Raw genomic sequence first — 17656 nt, 5'->3', positions numbered from 1 at the left:
TGTCTAAATAATTTGCCCCAATAGCTAATGCAACCTGAAATAATCTATATCAGGTGCATGCAGCAGTCAAAAGTATCAAGCTGGAAGGCAGGGAGAAGATGATGTACTGCCTGTTTCTGAAAGCTGACTGTCACATCTCAGTGCAGATGAGCATAGCTGATACATAGGCCAAGTCTGCTCCACCGCAGCACTCCCATCAAACAGCTTCACACTTACTGCCAGGGTCTGCACCACTTCCCATAACAATGCCCACCTCCCCAACACACAGGAACAGAACCAACAAATAATTTGTAAACAAGTTTCTTCTCTTGAGCATTCCACTCTGGGCATCTGTTAACTGGCAAACAGCAGAAGTGACAACTTGGCATCCACACCAGAAGGGTATTTGGTTTGGTGTTTGCTCTTCAGCACACCTTGGTTCATAAAAAATTAGTCCAAAAATAAAAGTAGACAAAGCCAACTGTGAACTTACTATTGTAAAAGAAAATCAGTAAGTAAGCAAAACTTCATGAGGCAAGCAGCTTTCCCTGACACAGTGCTGATCTCAGCACCACAGAAGGCAGCATTCATCTCATCAGACTTGATATCTGGAGTCCAACCCACCAGACTGAGCCTCAGATTCAGGCCCTTTGCAATTCATGGGGAGAGACTGGCTTGTCTTCAGCTTCTGCAGGCCACTCAGCAAGTCACGGATGCCTTTTTCTGTTATGGAAAACACTGAGATTTCAGGTGTTTCTCCACCCCAAGTCAGGAAAAAAATCACACTAACATTAAAAGATGGGAAACCAGCAGTACCTAAACAGCCTAAAGGGTTAGGATGCAGGCTTCAGGCTCCCATTGAGGGTTTTCTCTCCCCTGTCTGCAGCCTGGCTTACCAAGAAACCACCAGAGCCACTTTGTTCACGCTAATAAACTCAGAATTATCTGTGCAAGCAGGAGCCTCCACCTCAGTCTCTTGTATCCCATCCAAGTGCCATGATACTGCTTTGCAGCCTGTATAACTGGAGTGCTCAGCTCCAGTCTTTACAGGACTAAAAACATTCAGGGGAGAGACAGACACAAACTAAATGGGCAATGAGGGCTAAACAAAGCCAACTGCATGCACCTTCTTGTGGTGGCAACAGGGGATCAAGAACACACAGGGATGCAGAAACACCTAAGCCCCCTGCCCTAATTCATCCTTTCTCAGTATTCACATGGAATACAGAGTACCTAGGTCCTACTGCTTCATTTTCCTGCTTCAGAGATAGGACACAAAGTAGGATTACCCATGTCATCTCTTAAAAGCAAACAGACAAGGGAGAGTGTCTAAGATCTCTCTTCTCTCTCACTTGAAATGTCCTCCTAGAGTTTGAAAATCCTTTTCCAATGAACATTTGGTGCATCACTGCTTGCAAAGTGGGAGTGTGCAGTGGAGAGAAAATGGGAATCTTTTCAGAAAATAAAGTTATCACAAATTGTTTTCAGTCCAGGATGGTCAGTGTACTGCATTACAGGCTAAAAGCATGACATTTGTGTCACAACAGAAAAGGGTTTATTTTGTTTAACTGTTCATATAGCAATGAAAATGGCAAAGCACTGATGTTTCAGTGATAAGTGCCTTTCAATCTCCAGCATCAGGAAATGCCTTGTTAAAATGGCATTATTTGTAAGAGCTTCAGAAGCATTGATTTATTTATTTATATTCCCTATTTCTAGCTTACTAGAAACTAGTAACTTCATATTCTCAGTGATTTTTAAGTAATTAAATATAGCTAACAAAATACATAGGATGTAAAATGAAGTGAAAAAATCCATCAGGCTGTGTACAACAATCACACTGTACCTTTAGCATTACCTCCACATACAGGTCATAGAGAACATTATGGCAGCTTTAGACACCCAATGTCACACCTGCCCCGTGCAGCATTTTAACTAGAACCAAGTGGGTGCTGCCACCCTGCCCAGCACTTCAGGTCACCTCATTGTCCATTCCTCACACTGCATACAGCAGTGCGTACGGTTATCTCAGCAGGCTCATTTCCAACAGAAGACCCTAACATATCAAATGAGCTTTCCCAAGTGACAACATCTGCCTTTCCAAGGGAGTATGGTTAGAGAGTCAGCAGCAGAAAGTGAGTGCAAGCTATGCCCCATCCCCTGTACATGAGAGAACTTTAATACTGGCAGATGTTGACTCTGATGACAGGCTCATTTGTCGAATTGTTGATTCCATACCACTTACCTAAATGCAAAGATACGGTTCTTTAAAAACTCATGAAATCTACAAAATCTGGATGTTCTAGAAACATAAAGATGTGCTGCAACCAGAAGTTTTCTCCTTAGCAAGCTGTCTAGACAATCTATTATGTCTGAGCAGACAGCACTGGGCAACAGTGCTTCTTTAAGCACACACCATGCCAACCAGTGCTATAAACTACTTAGGAAACTAAAAAAGCAAGCTATCAATGTATCTGTACTAACAATTAAAAGCCCCTCAGCCTGAAAGTCTATTCTGAAGTCTGTGGGGAGTTGAGTCACACTTTAAAAATTTCTTCACTTATATGTTTTGCACTGAACTGGCAACTTGGCTATCATCCAGAAAATCAACATTTCTCTTCTCACTTTTTTGCTTACAGAAACTGAAAGAGAGCTGGCAGGCAGCAAAGCAGGATATTACCGTGAAAGCCAGATAACTAACTGTCACCATGGCTCTAAAATCACCTCTTGCCTTCTTGCATTAATAATCCTTTAATGTACTTTCACTGGTGAGGTCTGCCCCCTACAGCTCCTCAGCCCTGCTAGCAAAGATGAGGGAGTGAAGCAGGACCCAGGAACAGGAAAGCAGGAGTTTGTACCTAAATTTTCAAGTGACAAAGATAGGATGCACATGGGGGTGCTGAGGGTGCAGGCTTATGTCTTTGCAAGGCTAGTCCATCATCTCTGAAAGATCATGGTGCTGGGAGAGATTTTCTATTACAGGGGAAAGGGGGAAGGAAAGGTAAAAAAAAATCACACCTATCTGCAAGGAGGAGACCAGGGTACTACAGCCAATCAGGATAACCTCATCCCTGGGATGGTTATGGAAGAAGTCCTCATGGAAGTCACTCCAAAACACAGGAAGGATAAGAAAGTAACCAGGACAGCCTGTGTGGCTTTACCAAGCGCAAACTGCAACTGACCAACCTGACCTTTGAGACAACAACCTTCCAGTATCTGAAGGGAGCCTACCACGAACTGGAGAGGGACTCTTCAGCAGCTGCAGTGATAGGACAAGGAGTAATGGGTACAAACTGAAAGAGGGGAAGTTTAGGTTAGATATTAGGAAGAAATTTTTTACTGTGAAGGTGGTGAGACACAAAACAGGTTGCCCAGACAGACTGTGGATGCCTGGCAAGTGTTCAAGGCCAGGCTGGATAAGGCCTTGAGCAACCTGGTCTAGTGGGAGACATCCTGCCCATGGCAGTGGGACTGGGACTAGATGGTCTTTGAGGTCTATTCCTACCCCTTAACAATCTATGAATTCATGATTTTAAGAGCAAGAGGAGAGCAGTAGGTGTTATTTACAGTGCCTTTAAGAAAGCTGCTGACAGTCTCCTGTAGTATCTTTATTAACGAATTACTGATTTGTTAGTGGACAATAAAAAAGGCAGAAAATTGGCTGGATCATCAGGCTAAGAGATTTTCACCTCTCAAAGGAAAAACATACAATTTACAACCAGTTACAAGGCAGCCCACAGTGATTAATATTAGGGCCAATGCTCTTTAATATCTCTCATTAACAACCTGGATGATGGGGAGTTCATGAGTACCAAATTAGGGAGAGTAAGCAATAAACAACTTCATCCCAATGTGAAGCAGAAGGGAAGATGCCAATCTCTTCTTTTAGTTGACCAGTGTGTGGACCTCAGGAAACAACATGAAGTTGTGTCAGGGGAGGTGTAGTTTTGATATTAGGAAAAGGTTCTTCATCCAAAGGGTGGTTGGGCTCCTCTGAAAAGCAGTCACAGCACCAAGCCTGACAGAGTACAAGAAGTGTCTGGATAACACCCTCAGGGTCACAGTGTGATTTTTGGGGCTGTCCTCTACAGGGCCAGGAGTTGGACTTCAGTGATCCTTGTGGATCCTGTCCAACCCAGGATATTGTATGATTCTATGAACTGAAGATAGCACTGCTATTCAAAGGGATCTTAGTCTGAGGATATGGGCTGACAGGAATGAAGTTCAGGTTACTGTGAGGCTGGGAAGGAGTAACCACGCAGTACTGGTGCAGAGAGCTGACTCACTAGAGAACAGCTTCACAGAATAGCAGAGGGTAGCAGGCAATTTGAGCACAAGTCAAAGTGTACACATATAGTAAAGGCACTCAATCACCTTCCAGGCTGTATAGTTGGGCAAATGTAAGGCAAGTAGATGGATGGATGTGTTTATTCCTCTCTACTCAATGCCCACAAGACACATTATCTGGAGCAATGCATTCAGGGCTTCCAAGTACAAGAAAGATGCTGGCCTACTGGAGTGTGTTCTTAGCAATTTCACAGATGACACTAGGTTGGGTGGGAGCACTGATGTGCTGGAGGGTAGGAAGGCTCTGCAGAAGGATCTGGACAGGCTGGATCAATAAGCTGAAGCCAAGCGTATGACAGTCAAAAGGCCAAGCACCTTCAGCCACAACAACCCCATGCAGAGCTACAGGCTGGGACAGAGTGGCTGGAAAGCTGCCTGGTGGAAAAGGACCTGGGGGTGCCTGCCAGCTGTCAGCTGCTGAACACGAGCCAACGTGTACCCAGGTGGCCAAGAAGGCCAATGACCCGGGCCTGCATCAGCAATAGTGCGTCCAGCAGGACCAGGGCAGTGATTGTCCCTCTGTACTTGGCACTGCTGAGGCCACATCTCAAGTCCTGTGTCCAGTTCTGGGCCCCACACTACAAGAAAGATATTGAAGTGCTGGAGTGCATCCAGAGAAGGGCAGTGGAGCTCGGGAAGGCCTGGAACAGAAGTCTGATGAGGAGCAGCTGAGGGAGTTGGGAGTGTTTAGGGAGAAAAGAAGGCTCACGGGAGACCTTCTCACTCTCTGCAACTGCCTGAAAGGAGGCTGTAGCCATGTAGGAGTCAGCCTCTTCTCCAAAGTAATAAGCAATAGGATGAGCAAAAATGGACTCAGGTTGGATCATACGAGGTTTGGACTGTATATTAGGAAAAAAACTTCACAGAAAGGATTGTCAATCACTGGAACATGCTGCCCATGGTAGCAGCTGAGCAATCACATGTGAAGGAATTTAAAAGATTAGGTGTGGTGATTAGGGACACGGTTTAGTGGTGGGTTTGGCAGCGCTGGGTTAAGAGCCGGATTTGATGATCTTAAGGGTCTTTTCCAACCTAAATAATTTTATGATTCTATAAATGAGCCCAGTGGTGGGCCACCAAGATGATTAAAGGGCTCAGATATACAGTGTATATGAAGAGGCTAATAGGACCCATTCAGCTTTAAGAGAAGGGTTCTTGCTGCCTACAGCTGAGGGGGAGGTGGATCATGGAGGCAGGCTCTTCTTGAAGGCACTTGGAGACAGGACAGGTGATAACAAGACACGAGGTACAAGAGAAATGCCAATTAGATGGAAGAAAACTTTATCATCATGAAGACAGTCAGACACTGGCACAGGTGTCAGAGAGGTTGTGGAATCTCCATCTCTGGAGATATACACAACTCACCCGCACAAGGCCCTGAGCAACCTCATCTAACTGGACCCACTTCAAGCAGGGAACTGGATCAAATAACTTCAGAAGACCCTTCCAAGCCAAATTTAAAGAATGAAGCTCACCATTCAGATCAAGATGTGACCAAGTTTACAACAGCATGTGACAAGCTCAAGAAGCAGGCAATTGCAAAAGCTTCTCACCTCTACCAAACCAAAGCAACAGCTTTGCTGCACACATGCTCCCTGATGTGAATGGTGAGCAGACAAACCAGCTGTCTGAACATTTAGATGTTTCATTGCTGATATTATTAAAGCACCTAAATATTCTGGGTCCAACCAAAAAGGAAAATATGTTTTCAACATCTTTGTTTATTCACTATTTCCACAGCCCTGGAAGCAAGCTCAGCCTTGTCTCTGAGGTTCCAGTTTAGCGGCTCAGCAGACAAGTTTTGGAAACCCCAGAGCACCCTCATGTGGCTAGATGTTGCTAGTTCTCCTTCCTTCATCTGAACGGTGTGAGGGACAAGCAAAATCCACGTTTTATTCACAGGTTTATCTCCCCACCACACCACTAACTGGGCATGGTTCTTACATGACAAATAGTATTTCTGCTGCCACACAGCTCTTCCAACAGACCCTGTTTCCAGTTTCTTCTTCCCACCAGAGCAGAGCTGGATGACAGGCCTGCCGGATGGATGGTCAGGGGCACCAGCAGCCAGAGCAGGCAGCCCAAGCAGCACGCTCCACAAACACGGGTGCTGAACCTTGCTCCTGTGAACCTCTAGGTATAATTGCTCATGCCAGGCTGGGGAGCAATCTTCATCATCTCTCTTCTTTCCTCCCCAGACTGAAAAAACAGTTTTCCCTCAACTTAAGGTAACATCGAAATTTCTTGGTAGCAGATAAAGACATTTTCCTGACTTTTCTCTTTTTCCCCCACTCGCCTTTTTTTTTTTAATAAAGACAGGCTGGGAGAACAACAGCTGCACTGCTTCTTTCCAGCTCTCCCAAGCACTGCAGTGTGCTCCTCACGCTGCACAGCAAAGGAAAGGCTCCTGACACCACACACACCTCCTTCACTCCATTCACTCCACTTAAATCGTGCCTGCCTGTCCATCCCCTTTTTCCTTGCAGCAGGCAGGCTTTTGGAACAGGCATGGGCCCTTCACATGCTACATTTAGCCTGGCACATCCTCTTAAACTATGAACACAAGCACTGTAAACTGCATTAAGTTCACAAAACACCAGCCTACCCACATTTTCACATCAAAGCCATTCAAAAGCAGCAGCAAGGTTGGTGCAAAGAAGGGGTCAGAAGACTTAGGTCCAAACATACTGCTCTACTCCAAAATAACATCTTACTGAAATTACTCTAACTCACAAGAGACAGTCAACCACAGACTTGTACAACCTCCCTACTGTCTGTAAGCTGAAAACTTAAAGGGAGCTAAATAATAATTTCAAAATGCGGTAGCAGCAAAAACAGAACAATGTCCACCAGGTTCCCTGCCCTGGTGACAAGTAAGCATGGGTAATACTTTCTCAACTCCCTGTTTTAGGGATAGAGAATATGTATATTGTTTGATTACCACCAATGACCGAAGCCAAATGAATTAACACGTTATATAAAACATTACAAAGCTAATACAGTTGACAGAGCAAATCACAAATATTTTATTTACAATGCCACAATAGTATGGATTGGAAAAGCCTTGTGCAGGATATCAAGTCCACTCTGTTCAACAGTAACCTGTTCAAAATTTAAAAACCGAGGATATTTCATCTTACAAAGTGGTACTTTGAACCTTGCTGATTAAAAAAGGGTAAATTTTTAAACTGTGAAGAAGAACCAGTTTAACCACAAGTTACTGTATGCACTACAATAAAATATAATGTTGAAAAAAATGTTATTGTCCACATTGCACAAGATCAGAATAATGCCTTCAGTGCTTAAGGCTTCAGAGGATTCAGTTTAATAACTAAAAGAAGTTGCAGGTGGCAGTTCCAATTTCTTAAGTATTTTGAAAGAGTACTTTTTACAATACAGCTCTCAAAGCACAGGAATGCTACTGCATTTATGGCTGAATGCAAAATGCTTCGTACAATGCATCAACTCTGCTGGTGCAAAATGTGTGGCTAATATGAAACAATCACTAGTCACCATCTCCCACACACAAACTAGGGAGAGGAACATTACTGGCCAGAAAGGATTTTCATTGTTGAAAGTGCCAAGTCTGATCTCTGAGTGAAGCCCAAAAGACAAAAATTTTTTTGTGAAGTTGCCAAACAGTAAGTCTAGAAACTAAAATTCATCAATAGTTATCAAAAATTACAGACTCTAGAACTGTTGGCTTCATTGACCACTAAAGATATAACCCGAAATGTAACTCACCCATCCACATTCCATGGCGGGTGTTCATTCCATTCTCCATCCCACAGGTGGCAACTATTCTTCCTGCTTAACTGTTGTAACTGATACAAAAGTTAAACTTGGGAGAGAAGCAGCTTCCAAACTGAAAGGAGCTTGAAGCTCACTGCTTCTATTTCAGACCTGCACAAGAACTTGCACAGCTGAAAACACTTTTTCCCCAAGTTGTCTGTTAAAGGACATTACCTCTCTGCCTACCAAGTCTAGTTTTATCTTAAATTAAGGTAAAATATCTAAGTTCCAAAACAAACCCCAAAATCAGTAGGAACCTGTTCAACCATCATTGTGCTAACCAAAATTCAGAAAAAAAGGATTAAGTGTTACCACCTAAATAAGATCTCTCTCCTCTGAGTTATGCTACCTACATAAAAAAAACACCAGGTCAGCAGCCAAAAAAACTGTTTAGCTGTCAGACACGTCATTCCATTTTCAGATAACTGGCAGACCCAGTAAGAATCCACTGTGAAGCATACTGACTAAGACGAGACTTCAACTTGAAAAGGAGGACCCATGTGCTAGCACGAAGTAACAGGTGCTCCAAAGCTCTTGTACACTACTAAACCAGAAAGCAGAATTCAGAGAGGAGTCCTTGGCATTTCTTGGGCTCAGACAAAACAGTGGGTTTTTTTATTTATACCACATTTCATCACCTCACCTTTCTTCAAGAGGCAACTTAAGCATCTGTGTTTAGGTAACACAGGCCTGTGGTAAGAGGCACCCTATCAAACATGCCTGAGATTCCTGCCCTGTTCTGGAGATAATCAAATCACAGTAGAGCCTGCCTGTGCTGGCTCACACATTGATCAAGTGATCACAGAAAGTGTAAGCAGCATGCTCAGGAGGAAGAATTGGGGATGTCAGAAATTATGGATTTTGTCTCCATCATGTCTCATGACGAATTCCTACTTCCCTAGAAATGTCTGAACATTTGCCAGCCGATGGGAAGTAGAGAATTAAATCCTTATTTTGCTTTGCCTGTATTCACAGCTTTTGCTTCACCCTTTAAAGTGTCTTTACCTGAACCCAGGAGTTTCTCACTTCTAGCCTCCTGATTCTCCCCTCCCACTCACTGCAGGGGAGCAAGAGGGTGGCTTTGCTGGGAAGAGCTGCCTGCCAGGGTGAGCCCACAACACCAGATTATTCCCTATGGCTAACTACAACTACTGATAAGTCTGCAGTTCATGAATGAAACAATACATCCAAGATTAGTTTAAGACTTGGGAGCTATTGCCTCATACTTTACTTATCAGTCATGCAGGTAATGTCAGTCTCTTCCACTTCCATCACATCCCACTGTCCTGTATTGCCAAGCAAATTGTATTCTATTTGCCATCTGTATGGCAGTTGTCTTCTGTTAAGTGGGCAGTTCTCTTTATCTCTTCCACAACTTATCCTCCCTCCGGGGAGACATCTGTTGATAACAGGCTATTGAATGTCACTGCATGACTGATAAGAACTGTAGCATCCCATTGTAACATGCTCTGCCCAGAGGGAGGAGCCAAGCATTCCTACCCAGATATAATCTTGAGATTCTGGAACACCAGCACGGCTTCTCCACTGGATTTCCCAGAGGAACAGCTGCCTTTTCCACTGGATCTTCAGAGGAAGACAACACCCCTTCTACAGGATCCCTGCTCCAAGAGAACCACACCTGACACTCCAGGAGGACTGCAGCCACAATTCCAACTGGACTGCTACCAACACCCTGACCCACAGGGTGTCAGGTTGTGTTCTGACAATATCAGTGTTGTTTTAGTTTACTGCACTGTTTATTTTATCTTTTTGTTTTCTTCCCTAATAAAGAACTGTTATTCCTGGTCCCATATTTTTGCCTGAGAGCCTCTTAATTTAAAATTATAGCAATTCCGAGGGGGAGAGGGTTACATTTTCTATTTCTGGGGAGGCTCCTGCCTTCCTTAGCAGACACCTGTCTTTCCAAACCAAGACACCCACAAAAAGAAATACCCTTGGGTTTTCTAAAGGTGACCACCTTAACTCTCATGCAAAGCCACCACCTGTCTCTCAGGCCTAAACCTGCTACATGCCATGCAGTACAAGAGTGACTTGTCCAACTGGATCCCTCACCACTTCATCTCTAAGTCTCTGGATTTACTGCAATTCTCCCCCTCCCTTTCTCCACCCTCCAGATAACCATGTGGGCCAGCTGCCTCCAGCATAGGAAAATGGGAAAATAAAAGACAATTCATTCCTGACCACTGTGATCAGGAATGTGCTCTCCGAGCACTCAGGGAGGCAGAAGGCAAATCGGCCTCATGCCTCCATCTCACTGCAGAGGATGTGTGTATTTCTGGATCTCTCACCTTAAGGAAACTGCAACCTGCCAGAGGCAGGGATCATAGCTGCTCAGAGGCCTCAAAAATCCTTCTTTGGGTTTCTCCCTTTCCAGCTGTCTTTTCTGAAAGGAAAAGGTCTCTCTGGAATACAGAATTTAAACTTATCCTTCCCTCTTATACCTTCTGAATAACACCAGATAAGTCTGCAAAAAAGGCATGCCCTCCGACTGAACCACTTTCAACATTTTCAACAGGACATAAAAGGCCACAGAATTTTTATTTTGAGGCCCATTAGCCTAAGGGGCTGAAGAAAGATTTACACTGAATGGAACTTCAAAACCAGAAAGAGAGTATCTACTGGGAAACATAAAACTGGTTCCAGAAAACAGCCTGATCCAAACCCATTTTTCTCATATTTTCTGAAAGAAAATTATTTCAGTGTTGAACTTGCAATGGTTCAGGACAAATTCCCTATGAAAATAAAGGAACAACTTTTTAAATGAAACTATTCCCTCTCTGTCTGTAGTTTAATACAAAAAAAAAATTCTGTTCAATCTGTTCAGTATGCCAACAATTTTTTTTAAAAATCAAGAGTTCTATTTGGACCGAATTATTCTGAAATGCTTGAATAACTTAGACCTCCAGCACAGACCCATATCTGTAAAGACAAATTATTTTCCAGACTTGTGTTGGTCTCTTTTGCAACATCAACTAAAAATAAACCAAAATTATGTATTAAAAAAGACACCAATGTTTACCACTTAAGTATTTACTTAAAACAAATTTTAAATTGCCCCATGTGTTTATAATCTCCATTTCTTACTCTCTTTTGTCTCCTAAAAGGTCTACAAATTGATGCAGAGAAAGACATGGGGAAATAACTGTTCCCATCATATAAGGAATTCAACCTAAGTGTTAATGCAGACAGGTGCCATTTTCTCAGGCAAAGTAGACCTGAATTCTTCAACAACTAGAACTCCATTAATATTTTTTAAAATCCTTTAAAAGAAAATTAAAAAACAAACAAACCACAAAACTAAACAAAGCAAAACAAGCAAAAAAATATCCTTTTGGCATCCTGTTTTCTCACAGACATGCCATTACAATCCCTTCTCCTGAACATCCTCCCCAAAATACTAACAAAAGCACTCTGAAATTAGTCTAACGAGGATACATATAATCCTGGGGAGGAGGGGTCAAAATCCTTCCAAGAGCACTTCCATGTTCAGTTATGCACAGACAGAGGTGGTGACACCCCAGCAACAACTCTGCTCTCATTGTTCCAGCTGTACAGGGAATTCAACCACTGGGCAGCACAGTGCAGAAGTCAAGCACTTCCAATGAAACCCAGCTCCCCACAACCAGCAAGGAAAGCTGTGCCTCTTGCTGTGTCCTCAGCTCTGCTCAGGGTGTTAGGGCTGGACAGAGAAGCACATTGTGCAGTGACTTACAGAGCACCCCTCGAAAAACAGTGCTCGTCCACAAGCTGTGCAGGATGCCATGCTGAGCCCAAACAGACCTAACACGGAACAGAAGTCAGAGAGCTGATTAAATAAAGTTTACATCCTTCATGGCACATGTAATGCAGTAGTGCTGTTCTCAAACATGTCAACACTGTGTTGGTGCTGTTGAACAACACAAGCCAAGTGCTGCCCTGAGCTAACTAAGAAGCACGGACAAAAGGAGAGGTGGAAGTGTGAGTCATTGACCAGGCTGTCACACTGCCAGTGGAAACTTGCAGCAGATGCCCGCACCTGCTCAATCCACATTACTATTTTCTCCTCATTATTATGCAGCTGTAAGTCTGCAAAGTCAACTATACATTCATTTTACATTTTCCCGCCATAAAAAATGTTTAGCCGTTTCAAATATTTTGCAACAAGTATTCCATGAATCTAAGTTTTTGCTGTTCCATTACCACTAATTCTTATTACTCGTGTTTTAAAATTTAGTGAAATCACACTCATCAAATCAGATGAGGTTTTTTTGAGTTAAAACCAAGGTTCAGGATTCTGTAATACAGCAACTGTTAAAACCATCTTCAGATAGAGAAGGAAATCTCAGAAATGTCTTTCCAAATGCTTAACCACCTATTTAGAAGGAAAAAAAAAATCCAGCAAGTCCCATCCACGCTGAGGCTCACCTGCCACACACTGAAACCACTCTGAACAACTTTAAACAATACAGGTTAGGAACTACGGTCGTGTTTTGTTACTTCTTTAGTGATTTTGTTATCCCAACAGTCTCCAACACTCACAGGGCTCAAAATGGAATTTGTATTTTAGCAAAACAGATTAATACACTTATTCACATTTGTTCTAAATCATCTCATCACGAAACAAGGAACAAGCAAAAACCCAAATTTCAACTCAACTGCACCTTGCTCAGTCTCAGCAGTTGCCATGCTACCAGGCACTAGGTAGAACTAGGTATCTGAATTAGAAAACAAAGAAAATAAAGCATTAATCCTTCAGAACTGGAGCTACTTCTTTTTAATCTTTCCTTCACCAAGAAAAAAAAAGGAAAATAATTTTATTTCTGTATGGAATCAGAAAACCCTACACCCTGGGGCCAACCTTACTGTAATTTTTTTTAGGTCACTCAAACTGCAGTAACCTTCCCCCACACCCTCAACTCTCTCTCAGTACTGACTGACAGAAAGTCACTTTTCAGAGTCATGTGACAGAGATAAAGACTTTGTCAGATAACATGTGGAAAAACAGTGACATTAAGTGGTTTCTTGAACTACCAACAATAAAACAAACCCTAAAGTAATCTCAGGAAGCTCTTCAGTTCTATTCAAGGAGAAGCCCCAAACAAATACCTCTGTATTTATCTAACAAGTTCACCTAAAATTCATCGGTAGCCCAGTACATTTTCAGACTAATTGTTCAACAGTTCTGTAACTAAATAGTTTTCACAGATCATAATTTACAGACAGAATTTACTACATCTTCATTTACAAGTAATTTACTACATGACCAGAAAAAGAAAGTAATATAATAATTTCTGAAGCCTAAAAATACATTGAAAAATTTTTTACACCACTCAACTATTCAAAGGAAATTAAAAAACAGTATGTTCTTCTTGAGCAGAAGTTTTAATTAAAACTCATTAAAGGACATAATGAGAATGCACTAGCACTTCAAAGTATGGTCAATATTCCCCTCAGCTAATCTCTAAGTGAGCTTCCCCAGAGCTGTAGCAAAACACAGCACTGCAGGGCACAGCTCAGTTAAGCCACATGTCAATTGAGTATGACATATGCTGTGACACACAGCACTGTGCACCCCACTCTTCACACCACCAGCACATACTTTTCTATGCACATTAGACACAAACAGCTCAAAGCATTTCTAATTTCTTTATAGCAGTGAGAATTGTCATATTTCTAACTTGCCCACCCAGTCTTTAAACTTCAGAGCAGTAGTGTAAGGCTGTCTTGTTCCTTAGCGATAATTCAATTCATCCCATTTTGCTAAGCAACTCCAAAACAAACCTCAAGTAATACCTATTAACCAAACGTTTCAGACTTAGACCAGCTGGATTAAGATGTGTGGTGCTTTATTCTACATCTTTTTAAGCTAACAAACTACCAACAAATGACTTTTTAACCAAAAAGACAAGGAAAAAAATTGATTGAAATAAGTAAAAGGTCACATTAAGTTACTTATTTCTGTTTAATTTTAACCACTTGAAGCTGGCAACTGTTTATAGCTCTGAGACTGTAAATAAAGCATTGCTAGAAACTAGTGAAAGACAACAGGAATACAGGCACATGGATGACAGAACTGCTTAAACATTACATTCCAATGGTTAGTGTTGCAAGCCAGTGAGAATGACCACACAAACTGGAGTTAAAGACAAACAGAAAGAAAACAGTTTGATACCAAATCCAGAAAAAATAGTGTTTTGAAAATACAAAAGGAAAAGGTGCTTTGCAAAAATACTGGTATCAGACAAAAAAACCTGATAAATTTCCCAAAGCATGAATTTTGCCCCTAAATCTGAAAGGGGAGATCCAAAAGATGAATCATTAAAAAAGAGTATTATTTAACCTATGCAGGAATGGCCTTATGGCTTCAAGAAAGCACTCAGGTTAATACCACTCTTGGGCAGTTTCTTAGAGCTAACTCCAGCTTGATTAACTGTGTTTTGAGAAATACAGAGACTCTCCTTTTGCCACAGTAATGTTCCTCTGTGTGCTGGATATTGCCAGTTGAGTTGATCCCTCACTAACTCAAGAACTGCAAAAGAACACAGTTGGTACAAATGGAAGACTCTGAATCAGTTCAGTTAAAAACAGACTGAAAGTTGATTTTGGGGAACTTCTGTGTCAGCGTGACTTCTCTGATGCAATACCCCAACTAATTTAAAACAAAACTACAATTACTTGACTGAAACTGGCATTCCAAACTATTAAGAGTAGAAAAAGTACTGCAAGGCTAGTTTGCACCTAATATTTCTTATTCCTTAGGTAAATTAAACAACATAGATTCCAACTCTGAAACTGAAGATTGGAAGCTCTCACCTTGGGCATTACTAATTCCCAAATAGCAATTTTGAGGCTGCTCTATAATAAAAAAGAGAGGAATATTCACAAGGATGCAGACACTTTGCCTGACTATCAAAGTGAAATATCTGCTGAGAGATACTGCTGTATATTTCATAGTTTCCTCAGCATTAGAGCTGAAAAAAGGCTAACTGAGTCTGAAGAAGTGAATCACTGTTTTGTTTGTCCAGCTTGGGGAAGGAGTAAGGAAGGCACACAATGCGGTCAATTCAACTGCCTTCAAAGAATTGGTTTCTGAAATAGAGCTGAAAGCATCTTTTCCTCTTTTCCATGAAAGTTAAAAGTGGGTAGGTGAAAATTTTTAAAAAAATTAAAAACCAGACACCAGGTTTTAGTATGTCAAGAAAATGTAATGCAAACATTTCTCTATAGAAATGATCATGCAATCATTTCCAAAAATGATCACAAAAAGTAGCAAATCATGAAATATGTGGTTAAGGGGACAACTTCAGGCAGAATGGGTTTGTACAGTACATACCCAGATAGGATCTCTTGGGAGGTGCTTTGATTTCTTCATCCTTACTATCTGCAGCTACATAAAAAAGAGTTGAAGGGGAAAAAAAAGAAAGGAAAGACAAATAGACTTTTATGATTAAATGCAACAGTGGTTATTTGAGTTACAGTTTAGTCAGTTAGTACATTTTATTCATTAAAAGATAATAACCAGACCAAAACATGTCAGAAATTTTAGTCCTCATGCTTTCTATAAGGCTCCCACCCCACAATGCTAAGATAGGACTGAGCAGTAGGAAGTCCCTGAACAGTCTCAGTGTACAACCCAACAAGCAGTGTACCTATGAGGGGAAAATAAAGGCTTAAAAAACAATTAAACAGGCAGCTTGATTCCTACTTTAGACTAGATAAATTCTAACTTTTCATGAACAGAGAAAACAACCTGCTACCTCAGCAACACAGAATGTGTGGATAAGTATGTATTAACAGCTGAGACAGTAGTTGCCTTGCCTCTGGTGGAAAATGCTATTGAAAAATACTGTCACAAAGCCCAACAACAAGAACAAGAGAACAGACCCCATCTGCCAGCATGCTGCACGCTAAATCTTTTCCACTCTAACATTCCTCTGCCAGTTGAAACCCATATATTACACAAGAGAATTCTCCAGTGCCAAAACCAAAGCTCTTCAAAGGATCAGAGTGCTATAATAAGATACAAGTTATAAAGGAGATTAAGTCAACCAGCAAAACTGGATGAATGACAAGAGGAAATAATCTTAATGTAAAAACACAGGAGCCCATGTTCTACTTGTGGAGCTCAGGCTGCACAAGTACAGAGACATGTCCAAGAATCTCCTTTCAATAAATATTGTCCACTGGTTTTCAGTATAGTTCATACATTCAAGGGGGTCAAAATCTGTCACAACGTCTTGGGCATTACTAGAATGTTTGCTGGAGAGAGGTAGGAGGCTGATTTGGGGAGAGTGTCTGTCTCTCCAAGAATATGAAGAAACTGCTCTGGCCCACCAACATTCCCAAAAGTAACCAGATGTTTTCAGCTGTCTGTACCTGTGACAACTTTGCTTCAGCCACCTCTTGGTTCTTGAGTAAAGACATAGCACATCCACATTTTGTATTTCAATATTCAGCTCTTTAGCATGGTAGCACCATCATGCCTCAAAATATTACAATACTTTGAACAAAAACAACAACAAAATTAACAAGAAGCCTGGCCCTTTCTGTACTGCACCAACAACGCAGCATACATATGGCTCCACAGATGCAACTTTAAAACTTGGGAACAAATATGGAAAACTGTTGTTACCCCAACAATGGTACCAGAAGATCTACATTAGAGCACTTAAGATGCAGTGAGGTTGAATACAAAATAAAAGATAAGAAGCTATTGTTCACGGGTGCTGATTTCACCTGAGGACTCCATGTAGTTTTCAAAGCATTCTCATGCAAGGGAGAGAACTGTCCTATCGCTGGAGATTTTAAAATCAAATTGGGGTATTTGTTAGTTTTGTATTTTGCCTGATTTGGGTGCTGGCTTTCTCCAACCTGAGTTGTTAAAAACAGGCTATACTGTCCAAGTTTAAAAAAAAGTAACAGAACAGCTGGATATATGAATAGCATTTGCTCTGTTTTCAATTGGTATGTACTGAAGGATAAAGTCTCTGAATCCAAAACAAAAAATCAGAGAAGGCAGCAACAGTACAAGATGGGTTGCACCACTATCAAATTAATTTCATTTTGCAATTCTAAAAGGGAGTGGGGGGAAATCCCATAATTTAGAAGTAACTGTGAGAAAGGAAAATTCACATAATCTTTTTAAGTTCTCTATGTATAGAGTCTAAAAAAAATTAAAAGGAGAAGATCAAACATTACTAGAAAATCTGGGGAGACTGCATTTCTCATGCTATGATAGTTACCGTACAAATCAAAGTACAAGCAAATTGACTGAATGGCTTTGTATGTTCTGAATAGCTATTGACATTTTGGGTATTTTAAGCCAGTAACACCAGAAAACATGATAAAGAATACAGAACAAGCTTGTTAGGATTTTAAGAGATTGCTTCTTAATGCTTCAAGATAGGAAGCAGATTCTTTCTGAACTAGTTATTACTTAAGGGACCTAATTTGTGAGAAAAATAAAAACAAAAAGAAAAAGGCAATTCCCACATAACTGAAAACACACTGGTAAACATACTTCTGCCACTTGGAAGAA

The 17656-nt window shown here is 41.3% G+C and overlaps 1 protein-coding gene across 2 annotated transcripts in view; it reads right to left on the bottom strand.

The window, feature by feature from the left end:
* SLC66A2 (solute carrier family 66 member 2) overlaps positions 1 to 17656 on the bottom strand; it is a 67482-nt gene that overhangs the window by 37996 nt on the left and 11830 nt on the right. Inside the window, exon 4 of one of the 2 annotated variants that reach the window (XM_030943563.1) lies at positions 15452 to 15505. The exons of the other annotated variant lie outside the window; for it this stretch is intronic. Within the exon in view, the coding sequence (XP_030799423.1) occupies positions 15452 to 15505 (54 nt within the window). The remainder of the gene's footprint in view (positions 1 to 15451; positions 15506 to 17656) is intronic. 2 annotated transcript variants of the gene reach the window in all.

Source organism: Camarhynchus parvulus, chromosome 2 (assembly GCF_901933205.1).
Source record: "Camarhynchus parvulus chromosome 2, STF_HiC, whole genome shotgun sequence".
Classification (NCBI taxonomy): Eukaryota; Metazoa; Chordata; class Aves; order Passeriformes; family Thraupidae; genus Camarhynchus; species Camarhynchus parvulus.
The sequence above is the reverse complement of the archived record's forward strand: the minus strand, read 5'-3'. Positions and strand labels throughout refer to the sequence as shown.